The sequence below is a fragment of the Xiphophorus couchianus genome, chromosome 8 (assembly GCF_001444195.1).
Source record: "Xiphophorus couchianus chromosome 8, X_couchianus-1.0, whole genome shotgun sequence".
NCBI lineage: Eukaryota > Metazoa > Chordata > Actinopteri > Cyprinodontiformes > Poeciliidae > Xiphophorus > Xiphophorus couchianus.
Genome location: NC_040235.1, coordinates 25,657,212 through 25,679,834, shown reverse-complemented (window position 1 = coordinate 25,679,834; position 22,623 = coordinate 25,657,212). Strand labels below are relative to the sequence as shown.

Below are 22,623 nucleotides of genomic sequence, written 5' to 3'. Positions count from 1 at the left end.
GAATTGGATTTTAAATCTTTTCTTTGCTGGAGCTTTGTGATGATTATGGATTAACTACTTTGCTTTTGTCTCGCAGGTTCAAAAACATAGTAATAACCCACTATAAGATTTAGAAATGTAAATATAATACATCCCTGTGAAAGTCAGGGTTGACATTATTGTCAGACCTGTGAAATATGAGATACTGTTGCAGAGCAGTAAATAATTCATAAGCTTCGGGGCGGAAACCCAACAAATCTAATAATATCTGCCGCTGAGGCTCTTCAGTGCAGACGCACGGATCAGATTCTCTGTCCAGGGACAGGAAGCTGCGGTGAGGATCCTGACGTTTCCTGTGATGAAGCTTTCCTCCGTCAACAACACAAATTTTAGAGACACAGCCAGAGAAGTTTGATCATTGAAGAATAAGGAGCTTGGGACACTTGAGATAAAGAGTTTCACCTCAGGAATAATCTACAATCTAAAACTGGAAATGGAAGAATTTTATTTTTATTCCACATTTTTGTATTTACTGTATAATCTTAAGTTTTTTTTGAGTGTTTTGAATTAATCACAATTTAGGGTTTTCAACGTTTTTTTTTTTAAGGCATAGAGATCTTAGGAAATTAAAGTTTATGGAGTAAGAAATAACTCTCTCCGTCATTATGTTGGGAATTGGAAATCTAAATCATTCTAGTTCTTCTATTAGTATTAAGACTGGGAAATGGTTGTAGTTTAGAAAAACAGGTTACGTTCATACAGTTGATACTTAAAAGACTTGGTCTGAAAATCCTTGATGGTTTTGGAAGCTGTCAAAGAGACGAGAAGCCGTCAAACAGAAAGAACTTGCTGCGGAATCGATTTCTCACAGACAGAAATGCAGAGAACCTGGTGTGTGTACAGATTCTGTTGCTCCTGAAAGAGACTGGGGCAAATGATGAATGACAGAGGGAAGTGTGATTACAGGGGGCGTCGAGACACCAGATGGACGAGGTCACATGTTGACTCTGGTTTCACGCGTGTCTCTCGGATGTTCTTTTCTTTCTGCCAGCGATGCCACTAAAAGCCAAAATCAGCAGCTACTTTACTCCAAGCACATTAAAGCGACACACTAGCTGGGTTTTGTTTCTATTACAAGTGTGCCCAAACCTTTGTCGTTATTCCGTTAATGTGAAAAAGACACAATTTTGCAATTGCCGTGTTTCCGTTAAATAAGAAACACAGTTAAAATCATGTGAATAAGTTCGTTCACGAGAAAAGTCATTAAAAAACATGTTGCACTATCATCCGCTAACACCACTTCCTGTCGTCTTCTTTGTTGTTTTTGCCAGTAGTAACGTCCGGTTGTTGATCACATGACTTGTAATGTGAAAAAAAGGATTTCCCTTGCAATACAGCACTTTCAATATGTCAAACGTGAGTTTTCTTTTTCAAAACTAATTAAGCCAGTGGTTCCCAAAGTGAGGGGCCATTGCAGGGGGGACACAGGAAGTGGTATGGATGAATGAAAAAAAAATTAAAACAGTTACACAAAAGTGTTTCACTGTAAAGATGGTTTGTAGTGTGTTTTGTTGCAACGTGAATTCAATCTGGAGAGACTCAGATGGAGATAAGAAGACAATTAGAAGAGTTTATTGACAAACAGAATTTAAAGTCTTTGGCGCTCGGGCCCCGGCTGGGGATAACGGTTATCGCCGTGTTAGCGATAGGCTTCAGATGAGCATCCCCGATGCTGTTAGGAACGTCATCCCCCCGGGCCCACACTGGTGGTGGAGGTTGAAGAAGGGTCTGGGCCTCAGGACCGGGCAAATGGAGGAGAAGGGGTGGTGGTGGGTTGAGCTCGGCTGGAGAGCGAAGGACGCCATGAATGAAGGTCCTTATCAGCTGGGACTTGGTCGATGATTGGACGTGACGTGGCTTGATCCAGCGTTGATAGGTGGACGATTGTGGGCTGGTCGCTTCAATTAACGGTCCCGGTGGGGATAAAAGAGTCTTCCAGTTTGAATTTGCGCCTAGGCTTCATGTGAGAAATAAACTTCAGCGGAGTTTGAAAACAAAATATGTGTATAGGTTTATGTCTGGTTGAACGATGTGTGTGCCCAGTTGATTTTTTTTGGGGGGGGGGTTGATTGTAATCCATTACCCAGAAGAAAATCTTTGGGAACAACTGCATTAAGCTAATTTTCTTAACAAAATTCGAATAAATTCCAATTCGCAAAATCTTTTTGAAATTGGCCTGTTTCCGTTAAGCCAGTTTATTTTCTAATTTCGAATAAACTCCAATTTTTTTTCAAAATTGGAGTGTTTGCATTAAACCAAATTATTAATGAATTTTGAATCAATTCCGATTTGGTTTGAAAAAGACCCAGCTTCCCTAAACGTGACCTTGGAGGAGATCCTTTCATAAATACTTTCCATGTTTTTTACAAGGTGAAATAAATTCAATATGCTATCAAAGAGCAACAACTGTTTGCTTAATACAAATATCATCATTATAAAAAACTATCATTTGTTATGATGGTCATTTATCTAACCTGCTCTAAAATATAAGAAAACACAGAATAACACACAACCAAGAATAACCAAAACAGAAGTAAAATGAATAATCATGAATAAATATTAGAAGTAAGTTAATAATTATGAATCCATGTAGAGAGAAATTGACTAATTAAATCATACATATTTTATTCAAAGTAAGTGTCCTTTACTGGAATTTCACTGCACGGTTTGCAGCTGTGTAATATGTCGCAGTCGGTGAGACATGAACTCAAAGAGCGTCTGTGTGCATGAGGCGTTCACAGACATGACACATGCATGTTTTTGCACACATTATGAAAAGTGAAGCTAAATGAAGCAGGCAGCTGTGAAGAAGCAGGAAAACATCCAGCAGTTTGTCACGCCGTCGTCTGCACGGAGCGTTTACACATCTGTCACGTTGCAAATGCAAACTTCACTGCTCTTTATTGTGATTTTATTTTAATTTATTTTTTTTCTGTGACAGACGAACACAAGGTGGCAGATAATTAATGGACTTGTGAAACATTTAGTGTAACTGCATTCACCTCATTAGTAAACAGAGTTCACTTTTGCGTCATCAGAGACCAAAAGGCATCATGGAGACGAAGAAGTCCAGCAGAAAGGTCAGGGAGAAAGTTTTGGTAACATTTAAAGCAGAGTTTAAAATTAAAGGTGAACTGTTTTGCTTCTTGGACAAGTCAGGATACATTCCACATTATAGCACATTTTGCACAGAATCATTCTTAGATACTGAGACTTTAGTTCAGTGGGTACTCTGTCACTTTAAATCAAGATAAGCTGCTGCTGGCCGCGACCCCCAAACATCTACATTTGACCTCGCACGAGAAAATGGCTGCAAACAGACGCGCCATTATACAACTGAATATCTTCGAAAAGTAGACGTGGAGCCTCCGGCACAGCCAAAACAAGAATTGAACAAGTGGTTTCTGGATGGTAAACCTGCTGATTTGTGATGTTACGTTTCGGAGGTCTTTGGCCTAAAAACATGAACTTATTGCAAAACCGTATGGGTGCTCGTCCAGGAGGAGTGAATTCTGCAGGTCAGTAACTCAGTGCGTTTCCTTAGATAGAAAACTTTAACTAATCTGAATCATGAACAGAACTTGATCCACTGTTTGATAACTAGGATCAACTAGAATATATGTATGATTGAACTGAAATCACTTTTTATGTTATGGTCCTATAAATGACATTTGTAGACCGATTGAACTGAAAGGAAACGAACAGAATTTTGTGAAAAGGTCCCAAAAAGAAAGCTATTATTCAAAGAAAGCATAAGAAGCCTCGTTTTAGCTCATCACATGTCACACAGCCTGAAGCTGACCTTCTGGCAGACCTGGGAGATGCTGTGAAAATCATGACATGGCTCAGATTAATGAGCCAAGTAAGTAAAGATTCTTACTTTCGACGGCCCAGTCGAAACTAAGAATCTGTGGTGAGATTTGAAACAAGTTGAGTTTAGAAGAACAGGCAAAAATGTTGAAACACACCCCAAACACACACTAAAGGTGGCGCTGCAATGACAAAATACAAATGCACACACTTTCCAGATAGCTATTTGTAAAAAAAAAAAAAAAGAGAAAAATTCTAATGCCATATTTCATTTTCTTTGTGTTGTTCAGGTTCAATAAATAAAACATAAATGCTGAGACTTGTGGTTGCAACATGATGGAATATAAAAACGTACCCGGAATGAATGATTCTGCCAGCCTGAGTATGTATTTTAAAAGCAGCTGATGGGAGTTGAGGATGTGGCTGATTATGAAACCTCGCTCGTTTGGGTCTTGAGCTAAGAGGATTACACCGACGCCTGCAGAGTTGGCAGAAAGACTCGGTTATGGTTGCACATCGCCTCGGTAACACCGCAAACGCCGCGGTAATTGCAACCCAACGAAGAGCTTCCCCTATGACGAAAGCGCAGCGTGTCTGATGAGCAGAGACTCTGGAGGACGTCGGGATTTCCCCCCCCTCCACATGCCCCCAACGAGCGGACGGGCCACAGCATGAGCAGCCGGGATTAGAGATGTGGAAAATGAGCTGAGATCTGATGAGCAGGCTTTCTGCTGAGGGAGATTAGGGAGGACATCAGTGATCTATGACCTCCTTCCTCCACAGAGAGAGGGAAGCGGTTGCTGTGAATTAACCGGGTCTGCTTAAATATAGTCCAAAGAGTCAAAACGCCCGATGGAAAAAAAACTGTTACGTTCTTATTTCACTGTACCCTTGTAAAAACCAGCGCCTTGTTCTACACTTTGCCTCGTCCAGACGGTCTGGACCCTCGGATGTTGAGAAACAATCGCCTCCTGGAGGCGAGGTGACACGGTGAAGCTAAAACTAGGTGTTTTTTTTTTTGGCTGAGACATATTTACAGACAGAGGTTTGTTCTTATCTTAAATTCAAAATGTATATATTTTTTGTAGTTTCGTCTTAGGTGGTTCTTTGAGTATGTTGTTCTTTTAGCGAATGGCCTCCAATTATTGATTAATCAATGACTAAATTCGTTGACGATTATCTCAATTCATCACAATTAATTTGATTCCTCGTTTCAGCCCAATATTAAACAAAGATCTTCAATGAGCAGCTGGACAATAGGATCTGATATAAAAGCCATTCATTCAATTGAATTCCCTCTCATTCTTACTAGAAATGAGAGCAGAGGTAAGAACAAGAGAGAGGTAGAAAATGAAAAAAACAAGACGGAGACACAGACGGAGGAGAGAAGAGTGGAGGCTTGACAAGTCAGCAGTCAAAGAACTGTAATCATCCATAAATGATGAGCTGAAACATTGATCTGAACCACAGACTGAGGCTCGTCTGTCAGGAGAGTGTCAGCAACTCCAGCTTAGGCCTGTTAGTCACACATCAAAACACCTCCTGCGCTTCGTTTTCTCTCTCTCTCACTTCAGACGGCAAAAACATGACTCTGTGGCGACGGCGTGACTCTGTTGTCTTTAAACCGAGATGAGAAGGCGAGAGGAAACGGGATAAATCCGGTTGATCTGCTCGATTTCGGGCCTTTTAGTTCAGAGAGTCTGAGGCACATCCTGTGGCCCGTGAAGTGCAGGTAGATGTTAGGGTTCGCCTTCTGCAGACAGAGCTGGCAGTGAGCAATGTGAACATGCTGCCCAACACACAACACCGCAGCCGGCTCCAGAGAGAATGAGAACAACATTTCACCACGGAAAGAGGTCAAGAACTCACTGATCAACTCAGCTGCATGTTTCCAACCTTTTCGGTTTGAAGAGCAAATGTAAAAGCAGGGGTTGTGTTACAAAGGCAGGCACTGTTATTTCGCTAAAGCCAGTCCGCTTCCAGTATCCGTTTTTTTTGTATCCGCGGGCGACATGACTACGGGACGTTTATCCGACGTGGTGCGGAAATATGTAGACTTCTTATAATGCTTTGCTAAATAATTTCAAAGACTGTCAAATGGCTCAAAATCTCTGGATGGAAATTTGCAAAGCAGTTATCCACAGAGGAGGCCGTGGTCAGAAAGGTGCAGTGTTCTCTCTCTCTGAAAACAAACATTTAAAATTTAATAAACGTGTCACTTTATCTCTATTTTGTCATTCTACCTTCCAAAGCAGACTGAAGTAATTCAGGAGGATCCTTTACACACCAAAAGGTTTAAGCAGAAATCATTCTGAATAATTGTTTTGACTTGGAAAGAAATACATTTTTAGTCTAATTGTGGTCCCAAAAATCAGAATTGAGTCATATTGTGTGTTGGTGAACGATTCTCACCCCTAATAAAAGCTCTCAATTGATAATACTTTCATTATTAGCAGCTTCATGGGGTCATATTTGAATTGCTGGCCCCTTTCAGGGCCCAAACATCGGCCCTGGATGGTGAGCTGTCCACTCAGCACTGGAGTTGGGTTCACAGCCTCTCAGATATCACTGGGGTCGCAGAAACCAAAACCTACTTAATAAAACATGAGCGTTGCTCATCCAGAGAGCCACCGATGGAGTCATGTGATAGGCTCTGAAAACAGAAACAGGTTTGGTCATGGAGTCTCGCATTATCTAACGCTCCCATCGCCCGATTCATCATAGCAGTCCAGGTTGTCGCAGTGTCACAGTGTGAGCGCTACAGCCAACTCTGATGCAGAAACGTGTCAACGCCGCTTCATTGGGATTGCTAACGGTGCGGTTCAATGCAAACCAGATTGTCCAAAGTGGTTCAACAGCTTAATGAGGCTTTAAAGGGTCCTGTGTGGAAACGCTGACAGAGCTTTCCGCCACCGAGAGGAAAACCATCGATCACAAACAAAACCTGAACAACTGTAGGAGTGGAGTTACCCAGGTTAGAGGAAGCCCGGCCCTGTGCCGCCCTGTCTTGCAGCTCCTGAGCAATCTCTAACTGGCTTTGGTGGTACTGACGGGCCCTCTCCAGGTCCTGGAGAAAGGTCACAATAAAAACAACGTTCATCAAGTCGTAGTTCAGGAATGACGATCTACAGTGAGTGTCTTGAAAAGGTTTTCTGTCCACCTGCATGCATCGAGCGGCGTGACCCAGACCGGCGAACGCCCTCATCTCAATCGATCTGTCCGACAGTTCCCGCGCCAACTCCAGCACCTTGGTATGGTAAGATATGGCCTTGTCAAAGTCCCGCTGTGAGTGGTAGGTGCTGCCCAGGTTGCTGTACGCCCGGGCCTCCTCTCTCCGGTTCTCCATAGACTGCCAAAGACATCAACACTGTATCAATAAAATCCTGCTATTCTTGACAAGACATACTGTACGTTGCTGCTAATAATTAAAAAAAGTTTAAATATTTGCTGTTAGCTACAAAGCTCATCTGGTGACATGGAAAAAAAAAACCCCAACAACAACTAGTGGCCAGGACTTATTTAATTTGTGGCCACAAATTGCTATAATTAAGTTGTTCCCACAAAATAAATAAGTCATTTCCATAAGCTATTTAATTCGTGGTCACTATTTTATTTTATTTTTCTTCCATGTCACATTTAGTTTGTAAGACTCTAATATAAAAATAAAAAATAGTTTGTCCACATGCCACCTAAAGAGATTATTTTTTTTAAAGAATTTGTATCCTCATAAAAGTCCAGCTCAGCAATTCACTACCATTGAACCATTGAATCGACTTTCACATGGATTTAATGGATTTTATTGGGATTTTATCTGATAGAGCAACACTGTGGTGCAGTTTTGTTAGGTAAAAGGAAATATACAGGGCTTTAAAAAGTTTTTATACATATATAAACTATATGCACACATTTGTATAAATATATTTACATATAAAAAGAAGAAAAAAGGAGGAGTACATTTCCACCAAAAAGCTCAGAAATTAGCTGGAATTGAGATCAATCTAATAAATTTCCATGCTTTTCTAGAACATTTCTGAGATTGATTTAATAATTTCTGTGTTTTCTTTCCAGCAAATTTCTAGCAAAGAGTTTTTTGGTGAAAATATCTACAATGTTGTCCTGTCACAAAATCACCTCAAAAACATTAACAGAACTACATAACACAGGGAAAAAAACCTGAAAGGTGAGTGAATGCTTCTCACGTCACGTCTCTCGTACCTTCGCGATATCCAGGTGTTGCTCGTGACACTGGACGGCGTTGGGGAAGTCTCCCAGTGCGGTGTAAACGGCACCCATGTCGCCCAGCTGGCGCGCCTCAGACAGCTGGCACCGGGTCTGGCGGGCCAGCAGGACACACTGTTTGTGGCTGGCCAGAGCGTTGGGGTAGTCCCCTATGGCGGTGTACACATGGCCCAGGCTGCTGAGGGCGCCCGACGCCGCCTGCAGTCACACACAGTGTGCACAATCACAACTCACACAAGCAAATACAAGGACATCCTGGTCACAGAGTGGAGAGGAAAACGATCCTTGACCTTCCAATTTGGCAAGACAAAATAATACTTGGTAGAAAATAAGCATGCTGGATAGTTACCTAAGGGATTTCAATCTTAAATGTCTTAATGTCTTCTGACATTTTGTGAAATTTATCCATTTATCTGCAGTGAAATGTTGTCCAGGTCCTGATGGAGCATAGCACACCATGATCCCCACCATCACACTGCCACCTCCACATTTTACTGTTTCTATGATGTTCAGTTACCAAAGGATGTTTTCACACTTGATAGTCCGGTAGACTCATCAACACAACATTTGTTCCTCTTTCAGCTGCTGCGGTTCTCTTTCACACTGCACTGTTATGTCAAACGATCCAAACCGTTTAATAAAACCTGATCCTCACCTCACCTGTGGTGGCGCTACACCAAGAACAACTGGTGCAGCGCCAGTGGTTCCACTGGAATGAAACAACAAGAAAACCTCTGAAGAAAACACTGAGTGCAACTTCCTTCTTCATAAAATGTAAACAAAAATGGAGTAGTGTCAGAATTTAGCAGTTGTAGGATTTCTCATTTGTCTTTGATTAAAGATGATGAGCCACTTCCTCCTCTAGTGCTAGACTCGCACATTTGCTTTGGTTGTATTTACCCACAATGCCTTGTGCTAAAGTCCACTTCCTGCTTCCAGTCCACTGGAAATTGACTTAAATAGAAACCGCGCCAAAGTTCGCCGTTTTTGTCTGCGTCAGAGTTCAGTTGTGCATTCGTATGTCCCCATATGTACCAGACTGTCTAGACAAACAAACTAGAGTTCGACTAAATCAGACTAAACACCAGGGATGCTGTGAATGCATCCTTACACTCCAGGGACTCATGAAGATGTTCTTTGGCCAACGTGATACAGGCATTTGTGTTCTTCTTACTGTAAGATCCATGCAGTTTTTCATGAACATTATCGTTGCCCTGTCTATTTATTGATGTTGAATCATGAACAAGAACCTCAGTTCTGAGGATTGCTGTGCTTTTGTTTTATTCTTAGTTTGTTTTCTAACCAGCTACCTGCTTGATGATGCTCTTTTGAAGCCATTTTGGTAGGCTGACCACTCCTGGTAAAGTTCTCCATGTTCTCATGTGCTTTATTTTTGTCTCATTTACTAATGACACTCACTGTGGTTCGCTGCAGTCTCAAAGCCTTAGAAATTTATGAGTAGATCTCTACATAGTTCCAGATGTCATGATGTTGTTTCTTATCTGTTTTTTTTAAATGAATTATTATTAATAAATAAAATAATCGACTAAAAATTGCATTTTGTACTTGCTCTCATTATCAAAGTCCGACGCAAAAATCTGTTTGATGGTTTGAAAGATTTAAGTATTAAAAAAAACCCCAGCAAAAACAACAGATGAGGAAAAACATGTTTTTTTGGTGGAGCGTGAGCCATCTCTTAAACACTTTGCAGTGATGGCCGCCACAGTTAAAACAATAACACAACGTGTTGGCCGGTCAGTATGACACAACACTTCCACTGCACTGCAGAAACAGTCCTGTTTTCCTGGCAGCAGCCACAATGACTTTAATTTGTCAAGTTCCAACAAAACACAGATCCCCGAACACACAGGCTGATGAAATTATCCACAAACTCTGTCCTGAAGTGAAGAGCAGCCCTGTCAGAATAACCTCTTTCATGCAATCACAGTTACTGTAATCATGCTACTTGGTGTTGGAGCACAAGCAGCCTGAATCGGGACTAACAACAACAACAACAACACACCACTTTGAATTTCTGTTACCTACCAGAGGATTGGAGCGTTCCACCACTCCCGTCCCAGCCTGGAGCGCCTCTCCCTGGGCACTCCAGGGTCAACAACTCCCCCTCCCCCACCGCCCTGGAGGTTTGGCAGGTATCACTCGGTTATTATTTTTATGCAAAAAAAAAAAAAAAAACTTGAATAAACTCAGTTTTCAATCTTTTATATTGAAGAAAACAATGCGTGTGAAATGACACGCATTAGATCCAGTTTCAGTGACCTCTGTGAAGAAAAGAAACTGTAAACCTTCATTTAACCAGCCACTTTGCCAGATAATACATGCTCACATTACATTAAATCGGGGCCTTAATGAGCGCTAAAAAGTGTCACTGAAAACAGCCGGTCTGACCTTTTAGTGGAATTTAGCTCGTCTAATTAACAAGAGGACGCCCTGCTCTTTTCATCTCAGCCCGATGTGTATTCATGAGTCTGTCTGCGACGACAGAAAAGCCCAATTCCCAGCATGGTGATGAGTGCAAACACATAAAATCCAGCTGACATATCTCCGGCCGAGGAAAAGGGAAATTTAATAAATGACGAGCAGGCCTGTGTGTGTATACAGTCAACTAGCCTGACAAGAGTTTGATTTCCCTCAAGGAGGAATTTTTTCTTCTTCTCTGCAGCAGAAAACACACACACACACACATGTTTGCGTAGCTATCTTTGCGGGGATTTTCCATTGACTTCCATTAATTTCTACAACCTAAACCTTACTCTTACCCTTATCCTAACCCTAAACATTACATACCTAACCCTAACCCTAAAACAGCATTTCCCCTTGTGGGGACCAGGCTTCGGTCCCCACAAGGAGCAGTGTGTCCCCACAATGTAGTATATGTCAGGAAAATGGGCCCCACAAGGTATTAGAAACAAACGCACACACACACACACGCACCTAAAAAAACAACAAAATCCAATCACGTGGTGTCTGGGACTCTCAGGTGCTGCGCTCAATGTCTGGATTGTTTATTTCAACTTGAGAAGGAGAAATTGCGAGAGGAGACATAAAAACTAAAAAAATAAACAAAACATCCATCCTGTCACAGCTTTACATCTGCTTCTTTTGTTGCTGTGAATAAATCTAATCAGGAGAGGTAAAAAAAACAACAAAAAAACAAACAACAAAAAAAAAGGAGAAAACCTGATCAGGGAAGGCAGATGAGGCGAGGCAAAATCTAACACACAAACAATTTTTTCTAAAAAAAAAAAAGGAAATGAGCAGAGACGGAGGAGTATTGGTGCTGGCGCTCCATCGCCCCGAGCTCGATGAGCGAACCGGAGGGGATTCGGGAGGTTCGGAGCAGCTGAAGCTCGATCGCGTGAAAAAGAACGAGGTTTTACCCTCGGCGAGGCATTCTGGAAAGAAAAAAAAAAAAACTAGAGTTGATGTAAAACTGGCTTAACTTGCTTCACGTCAGCCTCTGCAGTTAGGTGATGAAATCTGCCAGCCCAAATAAAGCGGGAGAAATCTGAGGCAAGACCCGAGTTTGATCTGCCAGGTTTTCTGTGTGGGAGATCCAAAATGACAAACATTTAAACTCCCATCACTTTCATATTGCTTCTTTTTCTTTATTTTGTCTTCAAAGAAGCTAACTGGACGCTTTTGAAGCACTTAGCAAATCAGCACTGATCACTGTTGAATGTATTTCATCTGATTAGATCAATCTAAAAGTCTGCATATGCAAAGAACAAAACAGATCTCATAAACTACGGCCTCATCTATAAATAACAGCTTTCAATTGTGTCTTTTAGTTTACTGTAAGTAGAGGAAGATATGTGCGCCACTAAAAATAATTTTTTCTGATGCTTTTGTCGTGTTACTCCTAAGAAAACCATTTTGAATGACTAATACTTATGATTATTACAGTGGCCCGCCGGTACACTGCAAAAAACACAAAAGTATTTTTGGTCTAGTTTCTGGTGCAAATATCTTAGTATGCTTGAAATGAGACAAAACTAACTCACAAGTAACTTTTCTGCAAGATATGGGGGCTTATTTTAAGCAAATAATTCTTTAATATTAATGAAAAAGTATTAATTCCACTAGCAGATTATTTCCCCTGTATATATGGGGAAAATTTCCTTTTTAGAAGTAGAGATGGACCTGTGGAACATGGACTGCAAATTATTAGCAAAAATGTTGCCTATTATTTTTGCAGAGCATTTTGTCACCTTCCTGAAACAAAGGCCTAAGTCTTTTCTTTCTCCCCAAAAGTTATTTTGTTTGTGCAAAAAGAGGAAAAAACCCCAAATAAATCTCTTTTTTGAAAAAAAATAAAAGTGTTTAGGGGGGGGAACAAAATCACTTTTGTCAAAAAATAAGCCATTGTTTTAGGAAGAAGACAATATCTGAAATATATTAAATAAAACTCATATTGGGAAGCCGAAATGCTGGATGCTGCTGTGTTTTAGGCCCCAAAAACAGCATTTCACCATGTGGGAGTGTGACATGCCGTCAAACAAAAGCTCACCACCAGCCTTCCACTCGATGGGTTTTGCTTGACAAAGGTAAATGTTTGCTTAATTGCGGCCAGCTGCTCTACTTCTTTTATTTTTTCGTTGTCAGATGAGTGACTCGGTTGAAACGACAGCAGCAGATGTGCTGGACTCGGTTGTCCAGTTGAGGCCGTCCGCCCCGGCAGGTTAAACATAATGGGGAGGCTCAGCGACCCGCCGTCAGAGAAAAGAGCGCCGAGACGGAGCAACAACTTTGTGACGTTTCAGAACGACTCACAGCTCAGTCTGTGCCTAAAGGAGATATAAGAATTTGACATAAAAAAAAGTTGACGGAAGCTTCAACTTGACATAAAAAATTTTAAAAAGCAAACAAAAAAAACACACAAAGCAGCACAAATACACGCTGCACGCTTTTATTCAGATGAATTGACTCCAGCGTTCATTGTTCTTTCTAGCAGGTGTTCGATTGTTTTTCAAATCTGAGATAAAACCTCGTGTTTTATCTCAGTGCTCTCAGTTGGATCCAGTGGAGCCTCTGAATCTGTTAAAAGGTGATGGAGCTGCTGATAAGATTGGGTTTATTGACTTATAATTAGGGCTTAGATAGAAGTGTTTCGCATCAGCCGACATTGATAACTATTGATTAGCTTTTTGTTTTAAATATCTGAATTATTGCCAAACGCAGGCCGTGACCTTTCCTGTTTTATCCACAGATTTCACTCGGCTACTATTATTTTGTTAAAGCAGTTATGAGGCACAGTGGCCAAACTTGTTACTCAACAGGTTGTTGCTAGGTAACCAAAGTTGCGTTAGTTAGTCGATACCTTCCTCAGACCGCTGTGAGAGGTTGAGCGGCTAAAATATTTCCTACATCCCCCAGAATGCTGTGCGGTTCAAGACCAGAGTTCAGTCAAATTATTTTATCTGCCATGTTATCTACTGATCTCAATCACACGTCTATCACGATGTGTTATTGATTTATTGTACAGCTCCAGTTACAATAAATCAGATGAATCTGAGTTTGTGTTAATATTCATCAGAAATATTGAGTGTAGATTTCGATTCCTGTGTGGAAACAGAAAAACTAAAGTGAGTGAAATCAGTAGGTAGGAAAAACATTTGCTATCAGATTTTCAGTTCTTATGATTGCAGTGGTACAAACATGGCCAGTAAAGGTCTGAAAGGTTTCTGAAAAACATTAAAACTATTGGCAAAATAGAGGATATAAATTAATTTTGAAATGAAATGAAATAGAAAGTAAAATCATTGACTTTGTTTTGTACAGTGCTGTAACTGTAGCATTTGCTGCTTCCCAGATTTCATCTGGTTTTGATTTTTTTTGTGTCACACTTTAATGTTTCAGATCATTGAACAAATTTGCAGAAGAGCAGCGTGGATGCACTGCAACATTTTTGACTAGCTATTCCTGTAATTCTTCTGTCTGCACATCATTAGTGTGTTAATGTTTGAAAGTGAATTTTAACAGAAGCTGGAGATTTTAAGCATATTTTCTGTTGAAATGCTTCTCTGCCATTACAATGATAACTTCTTGTTCACATGCTGGTTCTCTAAAATCAGAATGTGAATTATTATTAATCACACTCAACATCGGCGCAATATTAATTCTTTTTTTCATCCATTCATCACACTGACTCTTTGCTCTTTGGACACATTCGTGTGATGAAATTATTGTAAACCATTCAGAGTTCTCCATGAATCCAGACTTTTCTCTTTATGGTTTGGTATAAAATTATAAAATCGAATTGAATTCTGCTATTTTTCAGCTTCACGGTGATTATAGCGTATCCATGACGCAGCTACAGGAAAGTGTTTTTCGTGGACCTTGTTTCTCCACTCCTGAGCGTCTCCTGCTCTAAGAACACAACTCATGCAGAAAACCTTTTCCTCTGTGAAGGCATGAAAACAACAGAGGAGAACATCTGACGGACGTTCTCAACAGACTCCACAGAAAATGGATTTTTTTTCTCCCAGTCCTCCTTTAGACCAACCAGGATAGCGAGACAGCAGGGAGAATGGAGGTATAAGAAGTGATAAATAATAAATCAGTCTCATCCTGGATCATAGAAATCCAGCTGTTGGGAGATGAGGTTTAGTGAAATCCCCAGTTTTTTGTGTTAAATTATTTGGTTTTGTCTATAGAAAAACAAAAAGAACCTTCTTGTTTTCCTGAGGTCACTTTTTTTTATATATCCAACAAAAAAAATGGACTAAATTTCAAAAAGTTCTCCTACTCTGCAGAGTCTTCTACAATCTCTTAGGATCTTTTAAGTAGTGCAGAATTGTGAAGTTGAAGAAGAAAATGTCATTTTTCAAGCATGGCATCAATTTGTATTTAGCCCTTTAAAAGAAGATTAAGTGCATCCAATTGCATTGAGAAGTAACTTATTTAGAAAATGATGTCAACTCCATGTGAATAATGTCACCATACATCCAGTTTGCTCCATGAAGGCCTATAGGATTACTGGACAGTGTTAAGCTGCATTCACACATAAGGGCCAAATCGTATTTTTTGCCAAAATGTGACTCATTTCACCGCAATTCAGATCTTTTCACCCCCCCGAAAAAATGTGATTTGTTCCACTCGATACTAAATTGAATATGTATCCGACTGTTTTCAAAGTCTTTGCAGTCTGAGTGGTCCTGATGCATTTTATCCAACTTTTACCTCATGGAAGCGAGACGTGTGTCATAGCTCCACATCAGAAAAAGTCAGACGTGGCAAATCAGAATGTAAACAATGACTGAAGCAAGACACTTAACTTATTAGCTTCCTTTGTCTTTGTTATGATCTTGTGACAGTACTGTCTGCTCATGTTGCTCAATAACTGTAAAATCGATCCACAGACTGTGGCGTCCATTATTATCCGTAAACGTTGCGCTGCTGTTTGACGTCAAAGTTATTCTTCTGCGCCTGCGGGTCGCTTTGGAATCGTAAACCGATAGTCCACTTGTGATCGCATTTAAATAGTGGTCTGAACGACCACGCAAAAAAAAAAAAAGAAGGCCCTGAACTTAGCCTTAAAGACTTAAGTTCATCCACGTACAGCATTGTGAAGACCCAAGGGTCAGCAGAAAGGTCAGGGACGAAGTTGTGGGGAAACTGAAAGCAGAGTTAGCTCATAAATCAATACCCAATAGCTTTATTGATCACAAAACAAAAAGAGTTCAATCCACAGCAAACCAACAAGAAGACGTCCACCTGAACTGAACGGTGGACTGAAAGCAGCGGAGCAGCAGCCGGTGTTATCTGAGTGCAATGCAGACATACTTCTCTGTCCTTGAGCTTCATGGCCAGTACCAGCTGGTTCCTGTGGTGGGCCAGCGCTTCTCTGTAGCTGCTTTTAGAGAACAGCGCCGAGCCGAGGTTCCCGTGAGCCCGGCATTCACCCGACTGGTCTCCTGCGAAGTTGAACGTACTCCCCGTTAGTCGCTTTTCACGCGTTTTACACATCATCGTCCCTTCCGTCGTTCCGTACCTAGAGTCTTGGTCACCTCCAGGTCCTGCTGCATGTGAGCCATGCTTTTCTCCACGTCTCCGAGGTTCCAGTATGCCGAGCTGAGAGCGGAGAAGACGGAGCCGCGGAGCTTCAGCGAGCACGTGCCGATCTTCAGCCCCGCCTCCAGCACCACCACCGAGGCGCCGTGGTAACCGTGCGTCAGCAGCTCCTGGCCGATGACGGACACCACCACGAACGGGCTCTTGTCCAGCTTCATCCTCTGAAGCTGCTGGTAGGTGAGCTCAAGAGTGTCTGCAAACAAAACGACGTCATTTAGAGAGAGACATGCATCCGAGAACCGACGGAGCTTCACTTCGTGCAAATGAAGCAACGAGTTGTGACTGTGACTCTTCACTTGTGTTCAATACATTTGACTCCACTAACGAAGGAAAGGCCTTCAGTATGACAATAGATGGCACTAAGGTATGACAGGTCATTGTAGATAAAGAAAAAAAAAGATAAATTCACACTTTGTAGAAAAAGTAAATTTCAGAGTTTCAAAGATGGACATTTTTTCAACATTTTAATCTCAAAAATTCGATAACACTTTATTGGACGGGGTGTGAATAAGGCTGACATGACTCCGTCATAAACATGACATGACACCTGTCATGACCATGAGTAAGTCTTCATGAATATTTATGGCTGTTATCATAAAGTGTCATTCGGTAAATCATGACACTTTTAATGCCAAGTTTACATTATTCAAAATGTCTTTGTTATGACAACTTGGCATTAATGAAGAATCATGATCTGACATAAATTTGTTATAAAAGTATTACTGATTAAACTTTAAAAATGATGTAACTTTATGTTATTAAAGCTAAAGTTTAATCAGTACTTTAAACTGATTAAACTTTTTAAACCCAGAACTTTTCTTATCTTTTCCAGAAAATTTCTAAGCTTATTCTCTTTTTTTAGCAAATGTTTGACTTTTTAAACCAAGTAATGTCCTTGTTTTTTCTAGAAGATTTTTTAGGATTAATCTTAAAACTCCTTGGTCCTTTTTTTTAAAGAAAATTTTCAACTTTTCAAATACAGACAACACAACTTTAATGGAGACAAAAAGTAACACACAGAACCAAGAGGAACTTCTAACCCAATCCGGTTCGGCCGGGCTTTAGAATCCGACTTCTGGATTTCATTTAAAGTTCCAGAAAACTTTGCTTTCCTCGACACATCTGTGTGTGTGTGAAGGACAAAATCTTATGTAGTGATCTTACATTTAATACTGCTCAAAATGAGCTTTTTGTTTTTCCGAAACCTAAAATTGTGGATAACTTAAATCTATTATCCAAAGAATGGAGCAAAATTCCTTTACAACTATGTAAACAAAAAAACAAAAAGTTAAATAAAAAGCTTGATGATTTTGATTTGATCTGTGAGAAACTGTTTGTTTGCATCTTGGTTGGGAACATCGTAAACAAAAGAAAGTCGTAGATTAGAGAAGAAATACTTGGATGGGATTTTTATTCAATTTCAGACGTAATAAAACATCTTTAATCAAGATGTTTTATCATGGCAGTGCATTAAGTTTGTTGCGGTAACACATTTTACTAAAGCTTGGAGTGACTATAGTTATCCAGTGTAGTAAAAGATTGATTAGTTTGAGTTTTATTGCTAAAATTCACAGCTTTTACTTTTGTACCTGGACTTCCTTTCTCTCTCCAAAACCACAAAGAATCTGTAACTACTGTAGTCTCTACATGGTTGACCAATCTAAAATACACCAATTACAAAAAAAAAGAAAAAGAACAACAATAGAAACAAAAACAAATTCCAACATGGTACAAATGGATCCAAGGAACCAAAGAATCAATCAAACAAAGGTCCAGAAGTCAAACTTTGGGAATCCAGTGTCGATCATCAGTAAAGAAAAAGATCCTCCATTTTGGCAAGTTACAGTAAATGCCTATGAAAATGTGAAGTCACTTCTGTTCAGAGAGCAAAATTTATGAATCATTCTCAATAAACCCCTCTGACGTGTTGATGGGGTGTCTTAACTTCGCCAACGGACCAGGAACCCTGCTACATTTTAGTTTTGTTCAAAAAGTCCCCCCAAAAAAGGCAGAACTTCTAAGTTTAATCAAGATGTTTTGTCATAAAAACAAGCAAACGAAAGACTCTTTGGATGGTGATGGGAGTGTGGTGTAATATCCAGCAGCAGCCATGACAACATGACTTGAAACCGAACCCTGCAGCGGAGCGGCTACTGCAGATGTGACACATGACAGGGAGGTAGTTCTGCCACCCAGTAGCAGCCGTCCTCAGAACTTCATCCTCTGTAATCTTCAAAGTAAGCGATCCTCCATGTGTTACTGGGATCGCAACGCTGGGGTAAGCAGCAGGCGCTCCAACAGGTGGGGCCACGGTGAAGGCCGATGGAGGAAGAGGAGGGAGGCAGAGACTGACAGTGGTGAAGAGGAGGATCCTTCTCGAGATTCTTCATGTCTTTTTTTTTAAGGGTTCTATAAAAATTAGACATTTCTTACAAGTTGACACCCCGTCACCCAAGGCAGCCTCCTTAGTTTATGCTTAGCAAAAATTTACATCAACGATGACAGTTTGACGTAACAGTCAGCATCCTGACAGGAGCTTGAGGATCAAATGATAGACATCCAATGTTTCACTTCTTTAGTTTCTTGCAAGTATATCCTGCAAGATTTGTCCTGAAGGGGCAACAGGAAGACACACTGACATGCAACAGCTGATGCAACGGGTCTGATAAAACAAACTTAGGGTGTGTTCACACCACCCCTGTTTAGTCTGCTTTAATCCAACTCTGGTCCAGTTGTCTAGAACGTCCGGTTTGGTTGGGGAGGTGTGAATGTGTGAATCTAACTCTGATGAAGATCAAAAAAGTGAACTCTGCTCCACTATCAAACCTCGGTCTCGGTTCTCTTGAAATGAACTCTGATGCCGTTTGAATGAATGTGTGAACGGGACTCCAAAAGCAGGAAGCAGACTACTGTACAACTGCTGCACACGCCAATTTGTGTTCGCATTTTGTGCAGAAGGAAGCTGAGAACACTGTCTTCTTCTGAGGTCTTTATGTCGTTTCCTTCAATGTTGCAGCGCCACCACAGGCAAGGAGGTGAACAGGTTTTCACAGAGGGTTTGGTTTGTTTGACAGTGCAGTGTGAAAGTGAAATGCACTGGACTATCAGGTGTGAAAACACCCGTAAAATAAACATTTTCTTTCTTTAGCTTCAAAATAAGGCAACCTCTAACTGGTTGAGGGGCAACTTAATGAAAATCAGCTGTGCTAGATAATTTAAACAAGAACAACTAATGGAAAGATCACTTATTACATGGCAGGAGCTTTTACCCTTTATAAGAAAAGCGAACTCACAAGACCACCCTGGAATTAACTTAATATAAATAACATACCTGTAGATGTTTTGGTTTCATCTTGTATACGCTTCTCTTCTGTAACATCAAAATACTTTGCTTCATTTCCTGCCTTCGTCCTACTTTTTCATGACTTTCTTTTCTCTCATCTCTGTTTCAAGTCAGAGGTTCTTCTGTTTCAGTCAGAATAATCACACACATTTTCCATCACACTCCAACAGGAGTCGTCTCCTGAATAAAACAACAAAAAGAAAGTAGATACTTTATCTACTTAAAATAGATACTTTCTTTTTGTTGCTTTGAAAGGCTTCTTTGTTCCAGTATCTCTAACCTGGTTAAATTTATATATTATATTTTTTGTTTCAGATTTTTGTTGGATTGCTTCGGCATTGCTGTGGTTGAACAGCAGGGTGAGGTTATCTACATGTCTAGATTACCTCTGAGTGGTGATTTCATTGCCGCCTCCACCATGCCAACAAGCAGCTGAAGACTCTTGGGATCCTGCGCGAGGCCCGACGCGAACGCCGCCAGCGCGTCGGCATGACGACCCAGGTACTGCAGGGCAACCCCTTGTCGAAAGTAGGCCTGCAGAGACAAAAACAATCAGAAATTTCTTTTGATCATTCTGTTTAAACATGTCCTATTTTGCTGGTTCCATTTCCCATGGAAGGATTGTTTTTTACAGATCAGTCTCCTATTATACTGCCATGGCATAGCGACAGTTTTTGTAATAGATATGTAAAAAACAACAACATATTCTTAGAAAAGTTACGTACTGCAGCTCTAAATTTATATTTAACATCTGAAATGTCAACCACTTGCATCCATTTACACCCAGTGACAAAAAGGAAGGTCGGGAACCGGCGAATTGGTTTGATTTGGCCACAATCTGGTAACATATGCAAAAAAAAAAGAGTCAGCAACCTAATGTGGGAACCAATGGGTATGTGGAGAAGGTACTGGTCACAAAAGACAGAACACCTAAAGGAAGAATTTTACAACAACGTAGATTTGACAGGAAACCGTATTAGGCTTCTACAATCATTGGACGACTCATCTTAATCCTAAAGTGATGAACGGTGAACAAACTGAGCGTTCACCAAGATACCAAAATCTTGCTGTGGTTGGTTTGAGCCAATAAAATGTGGACTTGATAATGATACGATAATGATCCAATGGCCTTAGATCGTTGTCCTGTTGCATAACTCAGTGGTACTTGAAGTTTCATGGGTCAGTCCATGTCCAGCAGTTGGTTTGACCTTGAAACTCCTTGACTGATAAGTTGGCATCTATCAGTCGGGCCGGGCTGGGTCTGATATTTTCGTGATGGTTGGGTTGGTCTCAAGCCTTTGTGGCGTTTATTACAGCAGTACAGACAAAACCAAACGAGAATGCATGATATAAAGTTGTGTTCATCCACTTATGATTAAAATAATGGAGGAATAGACAATTTAACCTGTTGAGGAAATGAAGAAAGTAAGTAGGGTGCAGAGGTTAATCAGCGTGTAACAAGCTTCGTACACTGCTCTGCTCAAGCAACGGCGGAGACAGGATGCTTTCAATCGACCATCCAGATGATTTGCACCTGACTCACCCTGCTGTTACAACAAGCAGCAAAATGGAGCCGGAAGCGTTAAACAAAAGCTACAAGCAGGAGTACTGCTTACTTAAATTATGGTCTAAGAATAAAAGTAGTGAAATCTTAATTTAAATAATATGTTGGGTTACTTCGGGCTTGGTCCTTTAATTAAAGATAATTAGCCAGGTCAGGTTCGGACACACTTGTGTTGGATTTTTTAGGCCCAATCTAAAGTCCAATTTTCAAATAAGGCCAGCTTGGTTTGAAAATATAATAAATGAAATTTGAAAACAACTTTCTGGATTACCTCAGATTATCTTTGTCTCATGATGAAATATATGTGATGACATTTAATTTTGACAAAAAGGGGAAAAAGTGGAGTCTGTGAAGCTCAAATGCCTTTTCACAGCACTGTGTTGGCAACACGGCAGAGTTATTCAGCGATCTCCACCTAACTGAACTGATTAAAAAGTCAATGCGGCATCGCACGCACACACAGGAGGCGCGCACTTCATTAGCAGCCCTCACACATTTTCTCAGCGAGATTAGAGACAATGAATCATGACATCAAATTCATGAGGAGGATCAAGCTGCCACGCTCCACAAACACACTCTCCTACTGCTGACCTCACTGTAACTTAATTGTCTTGTCTACCTCTGTCTTCACATTCATCCTCCTCCTTCTCCCTCATTTATCATCCTGCCCTCTCTGCTCCCGTTCAACTTTATCTGTCATGACGGGGGACCGAATGAAGACAAAGAAGAGAGGAATTAGATTACATGTGTGCTCTCGTTCCCGCCCGCCACTTTGTGCGCCCACGCCGCCTTTGCCCCGGCAATCGTCTGTAGACGGCTAGATTGAAACGAATGGAGTTGGCGGACAGATTTAATCTAATGCCTGAAGACTTTAGTCCTCAGTATGTTAGCGCTGATGCTAACTGTGAGCAGGTCAGGGTGTCATTTCACTTCTGATTAACGCAAAGTGGGATAAATTGTCAGGAGCTGCAGCTGAGGCCTTGAAAGCACTTTGTCAGACAAAACATGTTCTCGTTTATTGATGCAATCATTGTAACGCATAAAATTAAAAGCCAGCTTTAAAAAAAAAAAAAAAAAAGGTTTAGGAAGCAAAGATTCTACCAATATTTTAAGTAAAATCTTTAAAAATCTTTAAGGGGCAAGTCTAATTCAAGTCTGAATTTTTTTTTAAAACGTAAGTCCAAAATAAGTCTTAAATAACTTTTAAAATTATGTAGCTTTATGTTATTAAAACTAAAGTTTAATCATTAATACTTTTATAACAAATTTACGTCAGGTCATGATTTCTTGGTTAATGTCAAGTTGTCATAACAAAGACATTTTGAATAATATCAACTCTGTATTAAAAGTGTCATGATTTACCAAATGACACTTTATAACAACAGTCATAAATACTCATGAAGACTTACATGACAGGTGTTATGTCATGTTTATGATAGAGTCATGAAGGACATTTGCTGAAAGAACAAAACTCGCAGAGCTGCAATTAAGCCAAAAGCTTACAAAAAATATGTACATTTTGCATTTAGGATTA

At 40.5% G+C, this 22,623-nt stretch overlaps 1 protein-coding gene across 3 annotated transcripts in view; it reads right to left on the bottom strand.

The window, feature by feature from the left end:
• The window catches only part of ttc28 (tetratricopeptide repeat domain 28), a 113,941-nt gene that overhangs the window by 30,270 nt on the left and 61,048 nt on the right, over positions 1-22,623 (bottom strand). For all 3 annotated transcript variants that reach the window (XM_028025752.1, XM_028025753.1, XM_028025754.1), the window contains 6 exons: positions 19,912-20,059; positions 16,103-16,375; positions 15,895-16,025; positions 8,065-8,286; positions 7,010-7,198; positions 6,820-6,916 (listed from right to left, as the gene is read on the bottom strand). In XM_028025752.1, coding sequence (XP_027881553.1) covers positions 6,820-6,916; positions 7,010-7,198; positions 8,065-8,286; positions 15,895-16,025; positions 16,103-16,375; positions 19,912-20,059 — 1,060 coding nt within the window. The remainder of the gene's footprint in view (positions 1-6,819; positions 6,917-7,009; positions 7,199-8,064; positions 8,287-15,894; positions 16,026-16,102; positions 16,376-19,911; positions 20,060-22,623) is intronic.